Source organism: Ammospiza nelsoni, chromosome 17 (assembly GCF_027579445.1).
Source record: "Ammospiza nelsoni isolate bAmmNel1 chromosome 17, bAmmNel1.pri, whole genome shotgun sequence".
In the NCBI taxonomy this organism is placed as follows: Eukaryota; Metazoa; Chordata; class Aves; order Passeriformes; family Passerellidae; genus Ammospiza; species Ammospiza nelsoni.
Genome location: NC_080649.1, coordinates 3,196,048 through 3,214,036, shown reverse-complemented (window position 1 = coordinate 3,214,036; position 17,989 = coordinate 3,196,048). Strand labels below are relative to the sequence as shown.

General features: G+C 47.4%; 1 protein-coding gene across 2 annotated transcripts in view; it reads right to left on the bottom strand.

Annotated features, from left to right (window-relative positions):
* The window catches only part of RNF216 (ring finger protein 216), a 75,671-nt gene that overhangs the window by 4,103 nt on the left and 53,579 nt on the right, over positions 1-17,989 (bottom strand). For both annotated transcript variants that reach the window (XM_059484455.1, XM_059484454.1), the window contains 3 exons: positions 10,235-10,332; positions 7,739-7,961; positions 56-125 (listed from right to left, as the gene is read on the bottom strand). In XM_059484455.1, coding sequence (XP_059340438.1) covers positions 56-125; positions 7,739-7,961; positions 10,235-10,332 — 391 coding nt within the window. The remainder of the gene's footprint in view (positions 1-55; positions 126-7,738; positions 7,962-10,234; positions 10,333-17,989) is intronic.

Here is a 17,989-nt window from a genome sequence, read left to right as displayed (position 1 = left end):
GGAGCCCTGTGCTGCCCCATCATCCATCCTCAGTGTGATCCCAACAGTGACTTACCCCCATTCTTCTTCCTTTGCTCCTCTTCGGCCTCCTTCTGAATCTCATGAATTATCTTCTCATCATCTTCCTAGAAATCAAGGAATACCAACAATCAGTGGGAGAGTTCCTGCTGCAGTAGCTCTCTGTTCTCTCAATGCTGCTTTTCTTTTCAGCACATTTTCACCAAAACAGATTAATTTGGCTGAATTGTCCTCATTTGGGGCTGGCCTAGATTTACCCAAAAGCAAAGCTGTGATGGGAACTGCAGCAGTACAAATAACCTGCACTCTATGGAGTATGACCAAGATGCCTGGATCAGCTTTCCAGGGAGATCAGCACTAAAATTCATTGACTTGATGGAAACCAGAGAACAGCGACCCAGCTCCACCCCTCTGAAGAGCTGTTAATCTTTTTAATGGCAATAGTCTATTAAATATTTACATTATCCTAGCACTTGTAGAGTTTTTGGCCCAACAGCTGGAATTAACACAACTTAAATCCTGGCTCTAGTAGCTAAATGGTGCCATTTAGATCTTATCTGTAACTCTAAGAAGGGCATAAATCGAAATATGTTTCTTTAATGTCTGTCTAGAGGTTATAGCAAGAATATTCAGGGCTGCTGCTCACTGAGAAGGCAAGAACAAGCCAGAAATTCAATTTGTCCTGCTGCCTCTCATCACCTTAAGCTCTCTTAACTCAAAGGAGCCTCAGTAAGATCCAACGATGCAATGAAGCCTCAGGTGAGTTTCTGCATGTCTGTGGGGATGAAACCAAACCTGGGGATTTCAGGGAGAGCAGCCAAACCTCCAGGACAGTGTTTGGAACCCTGAGCCCCAAGGACTCCACAAAGCACAAGACTCTGCTTGTTTTAGTCACCCTAATTTCAGTACTGCCAAAACACATAAATTTCTTCCTGAACACTCTTAACGTGAAAAATCTCTTATTTTGAAGAGTGCTCTGGAACTAAATCCAAAATGTGCATTGTGCATGCAGCTACACTGAGATGATTTTAAGCTCCCCAGTCCCCAGCTGACAGTGCTGCACATGCACAGCCTGGGAAGCTTGTGGAGAAATCCCCTCCTCCACCAGCAGATAAGGTTTCCCTGGGAGACTGAAGTTATCTTAATGTGCAGAAAGCCAAAAACTCAATACTTCCCTCCCTTTTATTATTCTCTGAGTAGATGGTTAAAAATTAAGACTTTCCAGGACATGCTTTTTTTTGTTTTTTTCTTTCCCTAGCAGGCTGCTTGCATGGGCTGTTAATTACAGCCTATCTATCTCTTCTGAGCCTACATGGAATGCCTAACTACCCCCCAAATATCAGTATTCCTGGCTGGAAAACCACCTGGGCATGCTCCACAGGCAGCCAAACACCCCCTGCTCTTTAGCTGCCCCAGCAGCACTCTCAAAGCTTGGTTTCAAGCTTTAAGACTTGATTTTTTTTTTTTTTCCTTCTCAGACTATATTTTGCAATGCTGTTGAAAATGGGTAGAGCCACCACTCCCATTTCATTTTATTACTGGAGATGCACCTGAAGGTTTATGTGACAAGAAATATATTTTAAGCTCAGCTGAGCAAGATCACTCAGTATCTCCTTTCCTCACACAAAGAATAAACCTTAAAGCCTACAAATGTGTCCTTCAACTTAACAAAATGCTTTTACTTTAGTCTAAATCTGTGATTACAGAGTAAACTCTTCCCTGGGAGGCCCTGGCACAGCTGCCCAGAGAAGCTGTGGCTGCCCCATCCCTGGCAGTGCCCAAGGCCAGGTTGGACAGGGTTTGGAGCAATCTGGGGTAGTGGAAGGAGTTCCTGCCCATGGCAGGAGGTGGAACAAGATGAGCTTTGAAGTCCTTTCCAACAAAAATCTATGGTTAATCCTGTCAAGTGGTGCTTCCCCTTCCTGTCACCACCCCTGATGCTGCAGCTCTGGTCAGTCCTGCACAAAACTGGACACACAAAAGCTTTCCCAGACCCTTCTGCAGCCTATCAGATTAAACTGCAGCTGACCTCCCTGTGATGGGCTGGACACATCCATCTGCCCCGGGGCTGCAGGCAGCTGCACTGGCCCAAGGTGCTGCTGGATTGATTAGTGCAGCTCCCAGAGCTCCTGGGAGCAGCAAACCCATCTGCCAGAGCTCCACACCGACCCCAGAGCCCCAGCACAGCATAAAACACATCCCCAAAGTGCAGCAACCACAGACCCCACTCAGCTCCATCTCCTCAGGGGTTTCAAGAGCTCACAGCACACCCTGGGTGCAAAAACCTGCCAGGAGCAGACCTGGGTCAGGATGAGGAGTTCCTGACAAGCTCTGAAACCACAAATCACAGAAGAGCCACAACAAACCCATCTCCAAGAACAGAACTTATCAGCCCTGTTGCTTCTCTGCTGATAAAAGTGTATTTTCCCACTGGAAGGTTAAGAAGTGCTTACACTTAATCTCACATACCAAGACTTAGCTTGGATTTTTTTTTTTTTTTACCAGTATTTCTGCAAGACTGGTATCCATTAATATCACAAGAACAAAAAAAAACCACCGCACATTAAGAGGCTGACATTAAATTTGGCAACTGATGAATACACAGCACAGTTCAATACCTGCAGTAATTAGGAAAGATCCACATCCCAGATGGAACAAAAGAATTGATGATATGTAAACAGCAAGATAATTTTAGGATGTTCTTAAAGAAAGCTGATGCCACAAGTTCTGCCTAATACATATTGTGTAGGTCAGAATTAAAAAAAAACAACCAACAAACAAGTCCTGGTGCTATTTTAGTGAATCTTACAAAACACTTCTAATTCTTTGGAAGCAAAGGCTGTTTTTTCATACCACAGTAATTAGAAAGATGACAGATTCATCGAGGGGTAAAGCACCCACACCGAAAATTAAGATTTCATTAGCACACTTATGGCTGGTTTTGTGGTGAGAAACCTTTTAACATCACATGGGGTGGAGGCAGAAGGATTTCAAAAGCTTCTTGTGTCCATTTCCCTGAGCGGATTCAAGTCCCCTAAAAAAGGATTAGATTATAATTTTAATGGCCTGTTCACAGGCTGTGTGGATTGAAGGCATTTATCTTGTCAAGTTAACAGTCATCTTCCTGTCAGCTGCCTTGCCTACAGCAAGACAAAAAAAATCAAAGAAATAAAGAAGAAAAAAGGAAAAAATTCAACCTCCCAACCCTGGGGGGGGTTCCTCAGCACTGGGCAGCTTTTGTGAGCAAAGATGTAATTTGGCTTTTCTGCCAGAGAGGAAATGCAGGGCAATGCTACAACGTGGCCCTTCCCCACACTCTGCTGCATCACGGGAGAAGGGAGGTGGCCAAGAGGAAAATGCAAAGGATTTCTGAGATGCATTCACCCTTTTTATCTGCAGAAAGCAGACATGGTCATTAGCAGGAGCTGTGCTTTCAAGGCACAAAACAGCACCAAGCTTTGCCCCACACCCAGCAGTGGGATGCTCTGTGCATCCCATGCTGTAGCCAAGGAAAACAAATCTGATCCCTGGCCAGTGTGGGAGCCTGCCCTTGCCATCCCCCACCTGGGAAAGGCTCTCAGCATGGCATGGAGAGGAAGCTTTTCCTTTCAGCCCTCTGCCATTGAATCCACGGAATGCAGCGAGCACGGAGCCAATCACAGCAGCACAGAGGGCTTGGTCTGGGGATGGATTAGTGAGGAGCAGGGCTGGGTTGCTAAGAGAGGCACCTTTTCATGGCAGGGAGGCCTGATCCAACAATGCTGCTGCACAGACACCTCACCCACATCCACACAGGGCCCTGCCACAGGCAGAAAGAGCTGCTGGAGAAACAAACTGCCCTTGGGAATGAGAAAATACAGCAGCAAAGGAGATAAAAGCTCAGCAAGTCACACAGAGACAACCTCCCCCCAAATAAAACCTCCTCTGCCCAGAACAAAAGTGCCAGCCAGGGAGCTTTTGAAAGCTCTGTTTTTATCTCCTGCGCTTCTCGTTATCTTTAATTATTAAGTGTCACCGGGAAGCGGCTGCCGCCTCCTGAAAAGAGGGAAAACAAGAGTCCTGGTGCCTATTTCTGGGCTCTGCAACTCCTCCCCTACTTCACAAAGTGCTTCAGCACCACTGCCTCCCCTTTCTGCCTCTTTACTGCTTTCTTTTTTCCACGTACGTGTGGCCGCAGCCGTTCCTAATAAACTCGAAATGATTTTTCACGACGGAGGCTTCCAAAGGACTGAGGGGTTTTGTTTCAAATCATTCCCAGATCAGCTGCAGAGAGGCTGAGCAAGAACAGGCCTGGGCTGTCTCTGGGTGCTGCTCCATGCAGCAGGAAGCAGGGATAAAAGCAGCCTGTGCTCTAACTGGAACAGGGCATCCGCAGCGCTGCAGGAAAAGGGGGGCCAGCACGGGGACCAAGCACACGCTGGAGTTCAAGAAATGCAGAGTTATTTTAGCAACAGGCATTCCATATCTTTGTGTGAATTCCCCTGGATGAACCATATGCTTATGATTGAGGCATTTTATAGCAGTTAAAAAAACCCCAAGCCCACCACAAACTCCACATCCTAAATTTAGGGGAGCTTCCCCCACCCCTCCCCTTCCAAATCCTAAAGGCAGCACTGTGCACTTCATGCATTTCCTTCATGCATTTGAAGTTTTACAGAGTCTTCTCTCAACATCATCTTTTTATGACACCAGAAGGGGGGATAATTGCAAACACCTCATGATGATTAGTTTTCTGCTTTGAACTTTAACTATGGGCCTTTGGGAGGGTTTTAAGAGTTTACTGAAAACATCTTAAAACTTTAAAGCCAAAAAAAGCCTCTGTGCAATATTACTGAGAGCCCAAAGATGAGTATTAAATTCAAAATAATACATTTGAGAGCAGAACCTGGTTTACCAGAATGCATTAATCCCATTGCATCCCAGGATTTGTAAAACTGGATGAAATGCACACAAGCAGCCTTAGGTTTGCTACAGATGTTTAGAAATCAGGGCAAACACAGCCCCTGCATCCCAGAGCCAATTTGTAGAACCATAAAGTGTCCTGAGCTGGGAGGGATCCACAAAGATCATCAAGTCCAACATGTGGCTCTACACAGACCCAACAATCCCTCCCTGTGCCTGGTGATGTCCAAACGCTCCTGGAGCTGTGGCAGCCTTGGGGCTGTGCCCATTCCCTGGGGAGCCTCTCCAGTGCCCCAGCACCCTCTGGGGAAAGAACCTTCTCTTGATATCCAACCTAACCCTCCCTGGCACAGCTCCAGATGTTCCCTTGGGTCCTGTCCCTGCTCACAGGGAGCAGAGATTGGAGCTGCAGCCCCCAGTCAATCTCCCCTCAGCTGAACAAACCAAATAGCCTCAGCCACTCCTCAGACAGCTTCCCCTCAAGGCCCTGCACCATCTCTCTGGATGCTTTCTAACAGCTTTATTCCCACTGCTCCCTCCTGAGCTTTGTCTCTGGCAATGTTGCATCAGCCTCTCCTGCAGAGCAGAGCCCACATGGATGGGGGGACATGAGGACTTTTGGCCAAGCAGCTCCCCGGGAAGGGCTCCTGGCACCTCCTGCAGGGGTGCAGGGCACCAGTTAGCTCCAGAGGAAATGCAGGGATTAAACAATTCCTGCCTGGCCCCCCTGGAAGCTGCTCACCACAGCAGGACTGCAGCTTGTCTCAGAACCAGCAAATATTGCACTGATACTTTTAAATCAGACTCCAGCCTGATTACAGCTTAGGGGCAAAATCTTAACTAACCTTTAATTATGGGAAATTTTGAAGCCTCTGCTTTACTCTCTCAAGATCATTTGAGACAAAGACTAACAGATGCTGCCATTCCTAGAGGACTGCTTTTAATTTGTTTTTAACCCAAGCTAATGAATAGGTTTACTTATACTTTCACAAGAACTGTTTCAGACTGGGAAAACATTAAACATTTGGAAAAGAACAAAGGTTCCTTATTATAAAGAAACCTGAATTTTGCTGTAAATAATAGGGATTTAGACTCAAACCAGATCTTTCAAAGCCATGCCTTTGATGGACCTTATCCCTGGCAAAGGACAGAACACTACTGATGCAACGGTCTTTTGCTCTTTCAAATCTCCATGCCAAGACTCAAATTCCATTTTCCTCTTTACATCTACCAGGCTAACTCTTGTCTCCACATCCCATATGAGAGCAGAGATCACCCTGGAGGGGTTGGGTTGGTGTCCCCAGCCCCTTATGAGGGAGGACCATCCACACAGGTACCATCATTGCAGCTTCAAGCCAGCAGTTGAGTTCTGCGTTACTCTTAGCACTGCAGCAAGGACAGCCACCCAGCTTCACCTCCCCATCCCACCAGCACTCCATCATCCCAAAAAGAATTAAATAATAAAAGAGCAGGCAGTGCCAGCTCTGTGCTGACAGTGGGAAATTTTTCTTTGCCACAACATTGGTTAATTAGAGAGGTGGAAAGGGCCTGGTGACAGTGGCCTCTTTGTGCTGCTTATTTATTTATTTATTTATTTGGAAGTACAGTACGAGCTTTTTTGAGAGGCCTCATGTTTTCTCTGGCTCTGAACAAATGCCATCCCCCAGCACAATCAGCAGCCTGGCAGGAACAACGGATGCCAGCACTGCTGAGCCCCAAATCACATCCTGCTGGAAAAGGAGTGGGACAGCAATCCCAGAAACTCAGAACCAGGTGTCAGAAATGCTCCAGGGGTGCCTGCAAGGAGGAGGCTGTGTGTAGTTTAACAGCTCACACTGACAGGATAATTCAGGGAATAAAAGCAGGCAAGCAAAAGACTTGGAAGCTTATGCTGGTTGTGACATTGCTGGGAGATCCCCAAGAGCCTGGAGGTAGAAAGGAGAGATTTAGAGTGGATTTTCCCTGACTCTGTGCAGATGCAGGATTGTGCACATTCCCTGCAGACAGGGGGGCTGGGAACAGCCTGGAAAGCTGCAGAAACCCAAGACAAAGAACCATTAGGAAAAAGGAAGTTCAGGCCAGCCCTGGGAAGGCAGATCCACGTTCATGTTTCTCTACGGCTTTGCTAAAATCAGGAAATTCAACTCCAGCTCCTTCCAACACTCCTGGATTTACAGTACTGAAGACCTCTATCTACAGAGACTTACTTGCTGCAGCAAGTTTTCCCAAGCCTGTCACAGATAGGAACTGTATTAAATTACTACAGCTCACTCCACACTTCAGCTCTCCCTCTGCAGCTGTTGACAACAGCCCTGACAATGGACCCAACTACAACTCTGGGCTTGCAGGCACTTTTCTGATGGGTCCATCTCTGTGACAGGATTGACAGCCCGCAGTCAGATCATCTGGGCACCAAAACCACAATTCTCCTTGCCTCCAAATGCCAAGCCATGCCAATATTATCTCAGCTGCAAAAGTAGGAGTGAGTCCCAATAATCCCAAAGCTGGCTGCTGTGCCTGGTGCCAGCATTGCTCCCCACCAGCCTCACTCTCCAGAACAGCACTCAGAGCACTCCCAGCCCTCATGTGAAAGGAGCTGATTTTCCCTAAAGCAACACCAGCTCCTCCCAAGCTGTGGTCAGATGTGACTCTGTGCTGTTGCAGGATCCCAGTGTGGTGTTTTAGCTGCCTTGGGAAAGGTGAAAGTTGAGCTGACTAAAACCATTTCCCCCAGTGGAATGTGCGTATTGCAAAGCGCGGTGTGGGTGCTGATTGAAACTGGGGTGAGAATCATTGACAAAACTCTTTTGTTACTTACTGTGGGGTCTGTCCAGAGGGAGCACTTGGCACAGTCCTGGCAGGGTGCCCCAGGGGAGCGGGGGTGCTGGCAGAAGTGGTCGTAGCCGTTGATGGCAGCCCGGCAGAGGTAGCACATCTGGGCGCCGCAGCGGCACGACATGCGGTTACAGCCCTCCGACTTGATCAGGCCTGTCCCACACTTGTGGCACTTCCTAATCCGGGCAGCTGTCATCTTCTCCTCTCTGCAAGACCAGGGACAATTAGCAAAGGGGTGTTTGCACTCACCAGCCTGTGATAAAATGACTTTTACACCTCCCCAGCAAGGCTTTAACCCCCTCCTCTCTGCTCCGATTCCATCCCCAAGCCCGCTGCTGTTCCAAGAAGGTCTGGGCTCAGCTCCACTTGGAGCCAGCCCATGACAACTCAAGAACAAAATCAGTGAAAAAAAGTCAATCACTGGCTGCATGCTGCAGCCCTGATCCTGGTTTCCACGAGAGCCAAAGCACCAGCCTCTGGCTTGGGAGGAATTTGAGATGCAAGTTCAAGAGCCAAAGGGTACATGGATGCTTGAGCTGGCTGAAGGAAAATACAGCCAAGGAGATAAAGTTCAGGAAAAGCAAACATTTGGCTGTCACCTCTAGCTTTTATGTTTGCCTGTTGCTCTGGCTACAAAGTTGCCATGACCATGTATTTATCTTCCAAGCCTGGCTGCTATGCTCCAGATTCACTTAGTGTTTGTTAAATTTAAATCAGTAACTGAAAAATAATCACATTTCCCCACAGAGGTGTTATCTTTTCTCTAAGATTCCCTACATACATTTTGCAGAGGTTATTGCTTTAGGTTTAAGAAAAGGGTTTTCATCTACCAGAGCACAAGTGGGAATCCAGGACAAAGCTCAATCCCTGTTCCCAAGGGACACCCTGGCAGTGACACATACTCCAGCAAGGCTCAGCTCACAGCAAGACTATTTTGGCACAGAAATGAAGAAAGGCTCGGTCATTTAATTAAAAGACTTCAGAATATAAATTATCATCCTGAGGGCCCATTTTCTGACCGCTGGAGATCATGTTACACTTTAATTCACAACCTAGAAGTGAAATTTGATGACAGCAGAGCAAAGCCAGCGTGTTTGCATGGAGGGAAGCACAATTCTTCTGGCACTGGGGAAGGATCATCCTTAGCCAGGCATCTCCACCCAGCTGCTTCAGCATCTGCAAAGCTAACAAATGTCTGGGAGATGGCAGGGAAGTATTTTTGAGGACTACAGCAGAGCGCCACAAACTGCTCCATCAGCACAACCAGAGGAGCAGGGAATGGTGAGGTGGGAATTTCCCAGCCTTGCAGACACCCAAGGTTCCCACAGAGTTACAGCCAGCATGACCTGCACCCAGGCATGTGGAGATGTGCTAAGAATAGGCACAAAAACACAACTTGAGAGTGACTCTCCTTGGAGCTGCAGCTGCTCTTCCCTCTGCCACTCAACAGGATGCTGTCAATGCAGATTTTTTTTTGGAAACTTTGAGCAAGGCAGGAAGTTTAGCCTGAACTCCAGCTGGGCTTCCCTTTCCTTATGCAGGGCTTCAAAAGGAAGTTTTTATTGTATCAGGCAGTTAGACTCATCTATCCACAGACACAATCTGCTGAAGGTTTTGAAACTGCTATTTTTTCCTTATTAGGGACATGACAACTCATTCCTCCTCTCTCTCATCCCTTTTTCCTACAGGGAAAGGATCAGCAGAGAAAAAAAAGTAATATAAAATCTGTAAAGATTTTTTTCTGAATTAAGGACTGTGGGATGAGCAAGCAAGAATCATTCAAATCCCAGTGGTGGAGCTTTACAACCTCTACTCAAGCCAGACAGACTAAACCAGAGAGGAAGGGATGGGGCAATGTGGGCAAGTCCCACTTGACTGCACCAGACATTTAGCTCCATGGATGAAAATTCCCTCGTTTCCTGAAGGCAAAAGATTTTGTCATTTACTGTAGATAGGAGGGAAATCAAACTGCAAAAGATTTTAGGGTAACAGTCAAGATTTACATCTGCATATTTCAAAATGTGACTGCACTTTGTAACAATTCCTACAAACTGGTTAGAAACAGGCAAAAGCTTCTGGAGGAAAACACATCCTCTCCCACAAAGCAGCAGCTGAGCAAACAGTGCAGTCTCCACTGCAGATTTTCAAAGGCCAGTAATGACCTACTGTGACTCAATCCACTCCTCTGCCTCCACCTCCCTTCTTTCTCCCCCCAGCGATGCTAATGGGGGTTTCTCACCTCGGAGAAGGACCAGGTGCCAGCCTGCAGACACTGGGCCAGCCAGAGGAGCAGGCTGGGCTGGTGACAGCTTTCCCACGTTCTCAAATTACCAGCTGGAGCTGCTGCCAAGTGTCTTTCACAGACAGAAATCCCATCCTGGGAGCTGTCTGACCCCTCAGCTCTGCCATCCCCAGGACTGAGGGACAGTGTGCTGTGAGTGCCAGCTCATCCACCTCCCTGTTTTCCCCTCTCACTTACATGGATGTCCTGTATTTGATGTCATCCTTCTCAGCCAGCTGCTCACAGGTGAGATTCATGTGCTCCTTCCACAGCCCCTGGCACTTCCGACACGTCTCCTGAGGAGGATAACAAACATTAAAGGAAGGAAAAAAACCCACCCAGCACACCACTAACAGCTTTAAGAACTGTAAAAAATTCCCCATCAAGCTGCAGGTTCTCAGGTGAGGGTGGGGCTGGCAGGATGGTACAGTGGTCTGCAGGTTTGTCCTCCATAAGAGACCAAAGACCACAGATAATGGGAGCCAAAGGTCTTCCCAAGGCACAAGAAAAAAAATAAAATAAACTCATAAATCCTAATCACCTAAACCTCATGGGACAGCTACCAGGCTCACCAGTCACAACCCAGAGGAGGCTGCAAAGGTAAAAATGGGGTGGCAAAGGACATCAAGTTCATCTGTTTCCTAACCAAAATCCTTCATTTTCACATAAAGGGCTTCTAATTCCACCATTGATGGAAACTTCGCAGTTACATCAAAACCTCAGCTTCACCAGGCACACAAGCAAACATATATATATTGTTTTGGAAAATGTCACAAAAGAAATGATTAAACAGCTGAAAAATAGAATCTGGACAAACGTCCATAAAACCGAGGTAGGATATGAACAAATATTTACAAACTTAACCAGAAGAGTTGGACTAAACTTAGAGCAAGTAGCTGAACTCTCTTGTTCCTGCAAATTCTTTAGCAACAAGGCTCTAATCCAGGACTGGTAAAGTTGCATGGAGCAGGATTGCTGTGGAGGCACAATCAGGAAAGGAGCTTGGACCGACACTGGGGACAGAGCTGATTTTTTAGTTGGCTGGCCAAAGAAAACAATTTTGTTTTGGGTCAAACAAGAGATTTTCCTTTAATTTGAGGAAGATTAAAAAACATCCAGATCAGACTTGAAAAAAATACATGTTTTATGATCCAACTGTTTCATCTTCAGGATGGCTGGGACTTGGACTCTTAGATCCAACCTTCCCCCTGGCAGGAAAACCCATCTGGCTATGCAGCATCCTTTTCCCCTGCACACCAGAAAAGGTCCCAAAAGAGCTTTGCCCAGCCCTGGTCTCACTATCAGCAAAATACAACCACTGCAGAGACAGATCTTACTTGATTTCATTTACCTCCATTTCATTTTAATGAAGAAACTGGCCATTTATGTGAGATATGAAAGAAGAAAATGCTTCAAGACACACGTAGGCAGCAACACTCTTTTGATCGTGAATCAGACAAACAGGATGGAGGCCAAAGCTTCCAAGGAAGCCACCCTAGGAGGGGGGGATGCAAAATGGGGCCTTGTTTGTATCTGTGCTCGCTGGGAGATGCCCAACTGCTCCTGCTTTCATCTGGGGAATGAAAGGCTCCTGGGCCTGGCTGCAGACAGGGGGTGAGGGCTGCAGCGAGCTGTGACTGCATCCCAAAAGCCAGCAGAGCATTCTGTGATCACTCACCTTGCAAATGCACCCCTTGGCGGGCAGGCACTGGTTTTAGGGGCAGTAAATGCCTCGGGTTCTATTGATTCTCATGAATCATTCATCACACCCTGTGTTTTCCTGCTAAAGCTGTTAAAACAGGCACCATTTTGTGTGCATTTTTGGCAGGCCACATCTGGCTGTTGGCAGCACAGGAGGATCAGACTGGGAGCTGTTCACATACCTCCATGAGGACCCACCTTCCCCTTTATTCCCAACACCTGGCCACATGCCATTCCAAGATCAAAAGTGCCTCAGGTTGCCTTTTTTTTTAATGTACACCAAGGGTTAAAAAGAGCCTTTGGAGCCCTGTTACACAGAACTGCTTCCACGTGCCAGCAAGAGAGATTTAACAGCTTTTTGCCAGGAGGGCTGGCACATTTTCCAGCCAGGAGCCTGCTATTCCCAATTACTTAACTCCAGGAGCCTCCTCTGCTGCCCAAACGATGCCCTTCAGAAGCAGATGGTGCCACTTAGACCCTCATCCCAAGTCATTCCCTTCTGCTCCTGCCTCCAGCCCGGTGGCTATTGGAAACAATGCTCTCCCTGGAGCCCAGGCTGCTGTTATTTGCCAAACAGTTGTCTCCTGCACTCAGGAAAAGGGATTTCTGTGCAGGCAAGGAGAAAGGGAAGAAGCATGGCCTGTGCATTCCTGGGATGGCACCACAGGAGGGATCCGGTTCCCTGTGTGGCTCAGCAGGTCCCACTGCAGCTGTGCACATTTCTGGGATCCCTCCCAAGCTGTGCTGTCCTCAAGGAGCTGCAAACCCACAGGCAGCTGGGCCTGTGCCAATGCACCCCATGAAGGGACAGTGCTGTGGCTTCCCAGCTCCCGAGTGTCACCTGGTGCTGCCTCTGGCTGAGCAACGTCCTCTCCATGGGAGGCTTGGCAACTGCACCACACACGTGTCATTGGCAGAACCTGTTGGGATTTTCCCCCTTATTCTACCCCAAAACAATGGCACATTGTTTGATCCCTTCACACAGCCCATGGTTCAGACAGCAGCTACTGCCCCAGTACCACAACTGAGCTCACAGCCCTTGCCCAGGAAAACTGACCTTTTTAAACTTCTACTGAGTCAAACCCAACCCACTTGGCTGATGAGGGTTTTGCACATCTCACACAATGACAATTCTGAACTCTACAATTTCCACAAAGTGTTCTTTTCCTTCAGAACCATTCCTTTGTTTGTTAATGGAAGATACTGTCCCATTACCACATTAATTAACCTAAACATGCAGTGGAACAGCTGATTTTTGCAACCAACCTGGATTATTTCCACGGGAAGAGCAGCACAAGGCACCAAGACTGGCTACAGCAATATAAGGCACCACCTAAACCCAGAAAGAGGGAGCAAGTCCTTCCCTGCCCTGAAATCATCTACTCTAAAAGCACAGTAGCCAAAAAGCACCTCAGTCCACCAAAATAAAGATCCTTCCCAACTTCTTCAGCACTTGGTCCCTTAGCAAACCCTGCTGTACTCAGGTAGGGGCACTTGTGTTTTAGCTATAACAGCACTTCAGCTGAATGCATCATTTGTGGATGCTGTGAATTCCATGTTTCTCTCCTGCCTTCTCCCACCCAGCCCACTCCTCCTCATATGCAGGTACAGCTAAGGCAGCTTCAGGTGCTGAACAAGTCCTGGCATCAGGAAACGGCTCCAAACCAGGCATGGAGACAGGAGATGCAGAATCTACTGCCTGTTACATCTGCCCCAGCTTGGCAGGCAGCCTGGGACAGTCCATTACTGCTGCGCTGGCCGAGGGAGGATGTGATGGAGAGGGTGTTTAATCTCACTCTGTAATCTCCTCACTGTACATCTGTTGGAGGCAGTGGCTCCACTTCCTCCCGCTGCCCGCCAGGAAGCAGCCGGGATTAACACAAACATGTTTGGGTTCAGGAGGATCCTTTGTTCCCAGGGTCAGTGCTGCATGTGCAGCTTTCTGTGCTCAGGGCCAGCCTGGCCAAGGGTGGACACTTTGCACAACCCTTCAACACCATTGTTAATTGTCCCAGCACCTAATGAAGGTGACAGAGAATGTTTTATACAAATTTACCACGTTCCTCAGCACTTCTGCTGGTACTTCCAATGGATGCTACAGTTTTAAACACAGCCTAGACTTTTTTCCCCTCACCCTATCATCAACCAAAAATAACTCTCCAAAGTCCATCCCACTCATCACGGGGGGCAAAAATCCCAAGTAATCAACTTTTCCTTGCCAGTCTCCACATTCTCTTGGCCAGTCAGTAACAGAAGTCACTTTTCCCAATTGCAACCTAAACAAATGCCACATGGACAAAAACATCAGATGATCCACCCAGATCCCAGCCCGGCTGCCCACGGCATTCCCGCCTGCCCGCTTGTGCCGGAGGAGTTTACACAGAGCCATTTACTGATCGAGCAAAACGCAGAGAGGGTGGGGGAAACTCCACTTAAACAACAACAGGCAACAGCCCCGGCTGTCGGCACCGCCCCCTGAGCTCCCCTCAGCCCTCCATATGCTGGGTAATGAAACCCTTGTGTGGTTCCCTGCATCCCCCAGGAAGGGCGAGGTGCACGCTCCAGCCCGTGGCACACGGGGATGCTGGCAGCAGGGAGGGGAGGCAGCCCGGGACAGAGCCCAGTGATTGATTTGCTGCTTCCTCCTGCTCTCGGACATGCAACAGCACAGGCTGACCCCAAACAGGCTGAGCTTTACCCAAAGCAGATGTGAATGCAAGTGCCTCAGAACAGCACCTCGGGGCCAGTCCATACCGTGCTGCTTTAATTAAAGAGCTGCAATGCCCAACCACATGAGTTAATGGGAAAACAAAGAAGCACAGAATCTTCCTCCCCACAAAACTGCACTGAACTTGACTAAAAATTGGTGCAGAAGTGGCTAAATTAATGAATACAACCTTTAAGCATGAATAAGCTCTCATGAACACACTCCTTCAGGGCTGTTCCTGGGATTTCCTAGATGTTAAGCTGGGATAAAGAGGCTATAATCCAGCCCAAGACAATCCATTTGGGTAAGAGACCCCTCTTTAGAGATGTACAAACAGCCAGCACAGGGAGGAGGGGTGATAACTTCACAGATCAGTGCAGGGAAAGCTCCTTCCAGCATGAATTGCAGTGGCAATATCTTGTCCTGGAGCTGCACACAGTGGGCACGATAGTCAGCAGGTACCCAAACACAGAATCCAGGCAGGGTGCAGAAAGGAATGCCATGCCTGGATGGTGATGGAGCCAGGCTCAAGGAGCAGGGAGGACAGGACACGGTGGGTTTGGAGCTCCCCCGGGAGCACGGCTGTTCCCCAGGCAGCGCTGCCCCTCAGTGGCGGCTGCTCACACAGCAGGGACAGAGCAGGAAGGGAAACTGGGAAAACAAACCGAGTTCTTCTCTGCTGAGCACGGCCAGGAGCCCTTCTGTGAGGGGAGAGGTCACAGGGAGAAATAAAGCAAAGGCACAAGCTTGGAATAGACTGTAAGAATGTTCTGTGGCATAAAAATAGAGACCTAAAAAAGAGTGACTGGGAATTAAAAGCTGGATAAAGAAAACACGCATTTATATCCAAAACCCACCAAGAATCATAGAACAGAATAATAGAATTAAGATTGGAAAAGATCTCCATCCAGTCCAATCTTTAAGAAGGGTGGTTAAAGCTTTTATATAGCCATATATCAAACCCCATTGCAAAAAATGATGACCCAAACCAGTATCTTCTGTTTTGCCTGTTCTTGTTAAATTGAGCCTATTTTTGGTCCCACCCCATCTCTAAGACACTGGAGATACTCAATGCCCTTTTCCTTCCAGGCTAGTTCCCATGAAAGTTTGGGTTGTCTGTGTCAGAATCCCAGAACCAGAAATGTGTGGTAACTCCCACCTCTTGCCTAAGTCAGTAGGACAATCCCATATCTGTAAATCAGAAGTTTCTGAAACACACAGACCAAACCAAAATAAGCTTTTCCCTCCTCAGAGTTTGACTTTAAAAGGCCAGAACAGCTGCTGCTGTGGGTGAAGTGGTTTAGAGAGCTATGAAGCAAAAATATCTGCAGCTTCACACAAGAAGTGCTGCTCAGCATCACTGACCCTGTGGCTGGCCAGAGGTGGAAACAGCACCAGCACAAGAAATTGCTCCTTGATCTCACACTCAGGGTAACTTGAGTACGAGAAACAGCTGTTTCATGGAGAAAGGTCATATTTAATTTGAACTTGAACAAAACTATTTTTTTTTTCATTCTCTGGAATGTTTATAAAGAAGTAGGACTGTTTCAAAGCTACTTTCTCTCAAGCTCCAGGGCTCTGAGAAACACATCAAAAGGTGCAGGCAGCAGGCTGGCTGCAGAAGAGAGCACTGGAGTATTTGCATCACACATCCATCACACCAGGATGCCTTCCCCTGAGCTGAGGAACAAGTGTTTCTCACAAGGATAAGCTCTCCTCACCAAAATGATGTGGTTTATTTTTTTCAAAAGCTAGTTCCCAGCCCTGAGCAAGTTGGTATCACACAGAGCCCCTCTCCAGATATCAGCACATGGAGAATTCTGGGTACAGGGTGGACTGTGACATACCCAGAGGCGGTCACCCACCAACCTGAGTCCACCTGCAGTGCAGGCAGAGGAGAACACTGCTTGGCCACTTTAGAAAGGCAGGTCAAATACATCCTGGGACCTCACACCAACTGTGTTGGCTACATCACTGTACCTGAGGTCATATCGCTCCTTCCCAGGGAAAAAAGTTGAGAGAAACTCAGCACAAGCTACTGGAAACACATCTGTAGCTGTCAAGCACAGCTTTGAGATCTGTTGGACTGATTGCAGATAACAGCTCCTGCCTTCCCAGCCAAGGTAAATAATTAAATACCAGCAGAGGAGTTCAAAGGCTCGGCAGCTGCCCCTCCTGCCCTCCCCCAGTGAATTCCTGCACTCAATCCAGCAGGTTATCCATGTAATCCTCTGCACAATCTCACAGAAAAAGGGATGCTGCTTCCAATAGCTGCAACACCAAGTGATGAAATCTGAATGTGGAGCTAGTGGAAACAATGGAGACCCTGGGAGAGGCACAGATTTACAGTTCAAGACAAGCAACTTGATTTTTAGAGGACAATTCCGGAAGGTCACGCCAGGGGCTGCACCCAAGGATGCCAAGAAGGCAAAGGCTGACAAAAGGAAGATATCTTATTTACAGAGATACCTGCTAACAATGCATTGTGAGACTGAGAGGAGGAACAATTACTGGAGTTAATTTTGAAACTTCTCTCTTACACCACCACATGATAAACAAATTAATTCCCCCACCACAGGCCTCAGACACAAACCCCTACCCTTTGGGTGGCAGAACCTGGAGACAGCCTCCTCCAGACCCTTTTTCTCCTTGGTTTTCTCTCCCCAGATATATTTTATATATATCCATATATATATATTATTTTATTATAACACAAAACGATCAGCAAGAGAAACTCTGTTAGAGATGTCCTCTCCTCCATCAAAAATTGCATGGAGACCCAGGTTTATGTAACACACCTACACCCCTTTTTAAGGAGTCTCTGCAATATAGCAATTTTGATGGTAATTTAGCAGCATTAACACACCTTGTTTTCAATTTAGAACATTTTTAACTGCAATCTCTACCTACAACAGAAGTTCACACTCCAGATCATCACAACACCAGCCAGGGATGGGGGAAGGTGAACTGATGCTGGTAAACAGCTTTGCTCTGGGTACAAATCCACCCTCAGAAAATGGGCAACCACAGGCTTGTGTTGTCTGGGAAATGAAACCCAAATGAGAGGAAACCCCCAAAGTAAGATGTTCCTAGCTTTAAACAGGCCAGACTAAACAAAAAAATAAACAAAAAGAATGTTGGGGAATGAGCAAGGATTGACAAAATAGAAAGCAAAGGGATAACTGGCCTTATTGAAAACTAAGAAATTCAGAGGATTTACTGCTTTAATGCCTGTGTGCTTCAGTTACTTCTTACCTGCTGCTCCCCACAGGAGCACCGTGCAGACAGGACACATTTGCACCCCTGAACTGAGCCACAGGGCAGCCAGCTCTCTAACTGTAATATTTATAGCAACAATATTTACCACAGAGGTATGAAAATGGCCCTGTGAACCGCTAACCTTACCTTGCACCTTCACCACTGTGACACTGAGTCACCTGCAGCTCATTCTCTGGGTTTAAAAAAGGCAGTGGAGAAACCAGAACCCACGGCCCTGCTGGAACTGCTAAAAAACCCAAAATGACTGAGAAGTGCCATGTGGTGAA